This window comes from Lycium ferocissimum, chromosome 11 (genome assembly GCF_029784015.1).
Source record: "Lycium ferocissimum isolate CSIRO_LF1 chromosome 11, AGI_CSIRO_Lferr_CH_V1, whole genome shotgun sequence".
Taxonomy (NCBI): Eukaryota; Viridiplantae; Streptophyta; class Magnoliopsida; order Solanales; family Solanaceae; genus Lycium; species Lycium ferocissimum.
In genome coordinates, this window is record NC_081352.1 from 40099902 (window position 1) to 40107825 (window position 7924).

Below are 7924 nucleotides of genomic sequence, written 5' to 3' on the forward strand. Positions count from 1 at the left end.
AATGATAAGTGTGGTATTTGGAAGAAAAATCTCTCTTAATTTGCTAAAATGGAAAAGCAAAAAGCAAAATCTATTTTTAGTATAAGGACAAGTAAAAAGTAACGGAGGGAGTATTAGTTTCAATTTTCAAGAGCGTTAACAGACCATTGAAGTTCATTTAGTCTGTATCTGATTTATCATGTATGTTTTCAGTTCTTTATGTTTTCTGTGGTGAAGATGTTAAATTCCAGCTTTACGTTTCTATTCTCTTCTCGTTGTGTCAAATACAATTCTCTTCCCTTGAATGATTTTTGGGTGAAAACATATTAATTTCCACTATTTGTCACTCTCCTCCTCATTCAGGCCAAGTAATTCATTAGGGGCTCATTAGCAAAATTCGAAGTCAATTAATGTTCAACTGTACAGGCAAATTATGAACTACTGGAAAATGTTCCAACTCCGTTGAACGAAAGCTGCAGAAGATTGTTTTATCTGCATATTAGCGTGAATATTATAACTTATTTTTAAATCAATATAACTAGAACATAGATTTTTTATTTTTTTTTTTAAAAAGAAAATATTTAAGTACCACTGAGAGAATCTTTGTGTTCTTTGTTTATATTTATGCTTGCGCTTTGCTTTTTTTGGATATGCACCTTCTCATTGTGTACAGTTGAAGAAAGAAAACTATCACAAAATTCCCAACTGTGTGTCTCTTTGTCAAACTTTGCCCAGTCAATAAGTTGACTTCTTCAATGTGCTATTATCTACCAAACTTTTGTTGACTTCTACACTTTTTTCAGCAGCTGAGTATTGACAAGAGATGGAAAACGGAGCCGGTGGTGAGCAGAAGGCCAATAAAATTGGTGGCCTATAGCTGAACCACAATAAGAGTTCTATGTAATAAAATAAAGTTCTATGTAATAAAATAAAAGGCGAAAACACACACTCACAAACACCTGCATGTACACAAAGGAGGGTTAGTGATTTACAAGAACATACTGATACTTCCCTGTTATGAGTAATAACGGATGATTACCTTATGTCCCTAGATACCTTACCGCTTCAGATTTATATTTTGTGTAGTTTCTAATCTTAGGAATATGTTGTAACTTTCTCATCCTATTTAGGCTCTGTTTTGATATATAGTCATTATCTTTTTCAGATTTATCTTTGTTGATATGGTCATTGTAAAAGATTCTTTATATAAGCCACCACCATATTATATTAAAAGTGGGAAGCTCCTATCTTCAAAGTTAGATTACCATTTTCCCTTAATATAAATTAAAATGTAATAAGACATAAATCATCTAATATAATAAAATATTATAATTACATGAATCATACCATCGTATTTAATATAATCTAATGGGTTAATTAATTCATCAATTTAAAGTAGAAAACGAAAGGATATATTAGAAATAACTCATCAGTGACTCTTTGAATTTTGAAGATCAATCAGATACCAAAAACAGATTCATGTATCATTATTCAATATGCCAAATTTTAGGATTGTTTGCTCTTCCAGTTCTTAATGCAGGTTCATCGTGTTGCAATTTTTTTACAGCTCAGCCCCTTTATCTATTTTTGGTCCCTTGAGGTTCCACCATTAATGTCATTTATGTGTAGACTTTTCAAATTTTTTATTACACTCTATAAAAGAGCCGACAAAGTATCAAAATTAGCATTTTCCTCTTCACTAACATATTTTGTTTTTGTAATCTTCTCTCAGGAATATTCATGGTTATAATGGCTTAGAACATATCGACAAGAAGACAATTTAGAAGAAGCAGAGATGGCGTCATTTTGAAGCTAAGAAGAAAATTTCTCTTGTGGAAGAGTTAATCTGTGACAGTCAAATCATGCTACTTTTCGTAATTTATTTCGCTTAAGTCTCTTTTATAATTAGAATTTTGAAGTAGAATGGACGACTTATTCCTCGAGAAAAACTTATTGTCAGCTCACAATACTGATTTTTCTTTTCCATTTTGAAGTCAAGTACTTATGATTAGGGGTGGTATTTGATTCTTTGCGGTTCGGTTTTATCAAACTTCGTTTTCGCTATTTCGGTTTCGGTTTTTGAAGTGGACACCGAACACCGAACCAAACTAGTTCGGTTCGGTTCTTTCGATTTTGGTTTTTGTGTTCGGTTCGGTTCGGCTTTCGGTTTTTTTTCAATTCGATTTTTTTGATATGATATTAGAAAGCGATTCCATTTACACTAATTCATATTCTCAAAAGAATAAAATATAAAATCGATAAATTAAAATCAAAATCAAACAATCGGGATACACAAGAACAAAAATCATAACCATGATATAGGATTACTGGGTGTTATATACATACAGTAAGAATAACTAAGAAAACATATAAAATACATACATTAATCCTAAAGACACATCCTAGTCACCTTTCTTTGTTAAGGATATTTGATTTTCTCAACTGAAGTGAAAAATTAGGGATACAAAAACAAAAGAGGGCTTGTTACAATTGGGTTTTTTTTTTGGCTTAAAATTATTGGGCCTGGACTATTTTAATTTTTTCGGGTAATGTATTAAATTTTGGTGTGCGTTTGGTTTGGTTTTATCAAACTTCGGTTCGGCTATTTCGGTTTCGGTTTTTTGAAGGTGGACACCGAATACCGAACCAAACTAGTTCGGTTCGGTTCTTTCGATTTCGGTTTTTTGAAGTTCGGTTTGGTTCGGTCTGATTTTTTGATTTTCGGTATTTATGCCTAGCCCTACTTATGATTGTCCAGCTGAAATTAGGTACACAACCCATATTTGTATATAATTTTTTAATCATTTTGTATTGTTGTTGGAAATTGTTTTATTTCTTTTTGTTGTGTTTTCATTCTTGCAAGTGGTACTTCATTGTCTAAACCCTTATTAGTATCCGGTGAGTTTGATAATACTTTAGTAATTTTATGCAGTATGCCACCAATATTCATATTGCCAATTGTCCGAATACGAGTTAATTTACATAGATTATTGCTTAAAAAATCATTACTTTGAATGAAAGATTTTATTTTCTTTTAGTTTATCATCTATCGAACGTAGTGTTGCGAACATTAATTCACAGATGTTGTTCATTTTCACCCTTTTTGTTCCATTTTTTCTTTTTCTATGATTTCTATGATATGAGAGCAACAACTCAATTTTCAAATAGACAACATAAGTGTATTTTTATGTTCATCTTTGTGCGACATTATACCTAACGATTTTTGTAAAGATGAGTATATACTTTATTCACTATTAATTTCTAATAATGGTGACAATTTTAATTTTAGGCATTTTGGCTTATCTCTGTGGATTCCTTTCGACTATTCATAAATCAAATAATATATAAAGAATGTTATTAGAATTATAACAAAGTGTAGCTAAACTTTATTTTGATTAGCTTTTAGTACTACATTCAGCAATATTATTCTATATATTATTTGAGGTATGTCGTGTATAAGGTTTAACTTTTATATATATTATTAATTTTGTTTGTGAGTTCTAAGTCTTTTGCTACATATTTTCTCATATGGAAAGTCGTATTTCAATTTTAGCAAAATATTAATACCGACAACAATAGTTTCGGTCATTATAGAGCAACCAAAGTATCAAAATGAAACATACTTTAAGAACATCGATTATAAAAAATAAAAATAAAGAGACTATGTGAGATACTCTCATATCACATTTTTGTACCTCATAACATGATAGAAATTAATGTAATTAAGGAAAATTACCTACTAAACTTAATAGTATTATTTACCTTCGCAAGTTCAAACACGTACTAATCAATCATTTTGAGCTCAATATTGTTTTATTGTTTGCAACATTTATCAGTTTAACTTCCATTCTTCCTTCAAATTCTAGGCAACACTTCATGCACATGTATGTTATAATAATATTCATGTAATTTTTAAAGAGCTTGTAATTTTAATCGGATTACACATACAACGCACGTGCCGAAAAACTAGTACAATTATAATAACGACACATTATTTTTCCGTCTTCTATTCCCTTTAATGAGGCCATGTGGATGAAATATCTTTCCCTCACAATAAAGGGTCAAACTTCGCATTAATTATTTAATTATGACATGATCAGTTGTTAAATAGAGAAAACTCTAAACTTGCTTTCTGGACCTTTTCCGACAGCATATTAGAATACCAGTTGAAGTCCCTAATGCAAATGCCAGCACTTAAAACACATGTTCAGCAGCTGCACTTACACAAAATTATACTTCCTGTTGAACATGAATTGAGGAGCCTCAACATGATAATATCATGAAGCTCAAAATCTAATGTGGAAGTTAATGAACATTGACATTTAGTGACTATAATCTCATATACCATAGTTATGCTACAATTGGAAATGTTACAATATTTGACATTACGAACCATAAATTGGTTCTTTCAAAGACTAAAAATTTTAAGCTTATTGTTTACCTTGGTCCCGATAAAATTGAAGGACATTTTGAACTGATAGTGGCTTCCCTCTGTAGGTTGCCTGCCCCAACCTCAGGTACGTTTGTGAAATTATAATCCAAGTTGGTTTCAACAGACACTAAACCTTCCAGTACCTTAACCACCAATGACATGGAAGGCCTCTTGGCAAAATCGCCTTGTAGACACCATGCAGCGAGGCTCATCATTTCTGTCACTGCTTCTCTATGGAGTTGCATATCATCGTTTTTGTCAACCATATCAATGAGCTGCTCTTGTTCCGCTTTTCTACTAAAGACACTTAGCAAATGGACATCTTCTTCATCGGCCTGAAACCGATCCAAATTCTTTCGCCCACAGAGAATTTCCAAGAGCACAATTCCAAAGGCATACACATCAACTTTCTCAGTGATTTCCGAGCTCAACCATTCAGGGGCTAAATACCCTGGTGTTCCTCTCATTCTAGTGACAATTTTGCTTTTTTCTTTCTCAATTAGTTTTGACAACCCAAAATCGGATATCTTAGCATTGAAATTTTGATCTAGAAGGATGTTTTGTGGTTTAATGTCCAAATGGATTATCTTATGGCTGCATTCATCATGAAGATAAGCTAACCCTTTTGCAATATCCAATATTATCCTTCGCCTTGTATGCCATGTAAATCCATCTTCTTGATTTTCTTGAGAAATCCACCTATCCAATGATCCATTTACCATGCACTCATAGATCAGAAGCCTGTAGCTTTTTTGGGCGCAAAATCCAATGAGTTTTACCAAATTCACATGGTGAATGCTACCAACTATCTTTACTTCTGTTAAGAATGAATCCTTTATTTGTCCGACACCATCCAGACGCTTCACAGCTATTTTGGTGCCATTACTGAGTTTTCCTTCGTAAACTGAGCCAAATCCTCCTTCTCCGAGCTTTTTGCTGAAACCTTCTGTAATTATTTTCAACTCATTGTAAGAGAATCGAGTTAGCATTCCCGGTATGATTGGTTCAAGATCAAGAAAATCCCCAACCTTTCTGGACTCATGTGTCCTCTTTCTGAAAATAACAAAACAAATAGTTATGCTTAAAATTATACAGAACAAAGCTGCAAGATTTGATCCTATTATCACTTCGAAAGGTCTTGATTTCTTTCCTCCAATAACTATTGGAGACTGATTCTGCGCCTTTGAGGAATTCTGCACCTTAAGAAACACTGTCTTGCCTCTTCCTTCTTCGTTGTCTATGAGAGAGAAGACTTCATTCAGTAACAAACAACTCCCTCTTCGAGTCCCATCCAAATCATATTCAAAAACAGCAGCTTTGCAAGAACAGTTACTCAGACAGGCCCTTTTGCAATCTTCCAACTTTTTCCCCTCAAGCCATACTATGCTCGAACTTAGTTGATGATTGAGCTGAAATGTGAAATAAGTGGTATTCTTGAGCTCTACGAAACTATGATACTGCAAAGAGTTGCAGTAAATGGATGTTAGCTGTGAACATCCAAGATCTGGTTTCCTCTCAGATAATGGCCTGAAGAAATTTTCCTCTGGCGGACAGGTACACTGCCCGTTATTTGTACAAATGCTATATCTTCCACACACCATTGGATACCCACAGTTTCCTCCATATGGCATCAAAATGTCAGATTCCTCTTTCCAATCAATGACGTCCCATTGGTATACCCTTAGATGTCCATCAGGGCCAAGCTTCATGAATTGTGAAGCAGTAAAGGTTTCACCGTCAAAACTGTAATACAGACTAGCGGGATGATCTGAAGTATAGTAAACCTGAGGCGGGTCAGAATCTATGTACGCAGCCAAGCTTCCATTAAGAACAGTAAGAGAAAACAAACCTTTACTCTGATTGGTTGTTGAAACGCTTGATATGAGCTTCCTCCCAGAAACCAAATTCTGCCCTGGAAGCAAAGAATCCGTTGGATGATCAAAAGACTGCCAAATTGGGCGCTTTCTCTTATCAAGGAGCACAAGATTTCCCATTTCTGTCAAGTTTAGGCCAGAAACAGACTTTCCAGTAGTATTAGTGGACCAAACAAGAGTGCCATCAGAGTTTGCCAAGACCAAGTTGCCATCTTGGCCTAGTTGCAAGGTTGCGTTGGCTTTCACAGGATGGTTCCTGTTAGCAGACCAAACTAACTGGGGGCGATTTATCCTATCATTCTGCCCGTCAGATCTGTCATGGTACAAAAGGATACCAAGAAAGCATTCTATGGCATTGTAATTGCAGTAGAAGCCACAGACGAATCGTGGGCCGGCATTTCCTCGATGAAGTATGGGTGTCAAATCATAGAAGTCAGTGGTGGAATTAAGAATGAGAGACGGCCTGTTGATCCAGAAAGAGGAAAGCCCGGCAGTAGAATTCAAAAGACTGGCATTTTTATTCCATGAATAGTGGGATATAGCAAACTGAGACGAATAGAAGAGGAGATAAATGAAGAGGACAGTAATATGTTGTTTCAGTTCTGCAATCATTGCTTGCTGTTCTATCTATTCTTGGGATATGACTTTCTTGTTATGTACGGTTGAAGAAAGATAAAATCATACAGAATTCCAAACATGAATCAGTTTCTATTTGCTTGGGTCTCTTTCTCAATCTTTGCCCATAAAAGGGCATCACATTTGATTTCTTCCATGTGCTAGTGTATATATTCCAAACTTTGTTGACTTCCAGCATTGTTTTCAGCAGCTGACTTTGACTATAACAAATGACTTCCATTGTCTTTACCAAAATTCCAAACGTATCATGTTCGTAGATTCAGTTTATAAGTAAAGCATGAATATGATTATGAAATTCAATTATCAAGAGTGTTGACAAACCATCAAAGTTGAAAATCTTCATAACTCTACTTGTTGCAATATGCACCTTCTTGTTGTGTACCGTTAAGGAAAGAAAATAACAAAATTCCAACACGTCTGTGGCTCTTTCTCCTTCCTTTCCCAGTCAACACGGAGAGGGGCCTCACAGATACTCCTTTAAAGCGTTATTATTATCTTTTTACTTTTTTGACTTCTACACTCTTTCTAGCAGCTGACTATTGAGTCAGAGATGGCAAATGGGCAAGTCACTCTAGTGAGGCTTTACCTAGCAAAAAGTTTAACGCGTCCCGTTGACATCTCTACTACTGACTATAAAAAAGTTTAACCCTCCATCTCTACTATTGACTGGAGTACAAGATTATTAAAAACTGATCCCTCAATGCTTACTGTTGGATGGAAAAAAAAAAAAAAAAGATATATGCAAAGGAATAAAGGAGATAAGAATTTGCTTCTGTTATATATTTCTATTCAATGATCAAAGCCATATTTATAAATGAATTTGTAACAAAACACTAAAGAAAAGTAGCAAACCCAGCTGCATACTATCTCTAACAGCTATATCATACAAACATGAAAACCAACCTATAAAATAAACTGTAGAAAAGGAATGAATCTGAATGACGTACTATGCCTTCATGTACAGGTATTTATGCAACTTTACAATCTAAGAGTCTCCTTCAGT

At 34.3% G+C, this 7924-nt stretch overlaps 1 protein-coding gene across 1 annotated transcript; it reads right to left on the reverse strand.

Moving 5' to 3' along the window:
* Positions 1-4194: 4194 nt before the first annotated feature.
* On the reverse strand, positions 4195-7272 carry LOC132036347 (G-type lectin S-receptor-like serine/threonine-protein kinase SD2-5). Its single transcript, XM_059426667.1, has 2 exons — positions 6261-7272; positions 4195-6179 (listed from the first exon to the last, which is right to left on the reverse strand). The coding sequence occupies exons 1-2, from the start codon at positions 6895-6897 to the stop codon at positions 4417-4419; spliced, it is 2400 nt and encodes a 799-aa protein (XP_059282650.1). The 5' UTR covers positions 6898-7272; the 3' UTR covers positions 4195-4416.
* Positions 7273-7924: the final 652 nt, after the last annotated feature.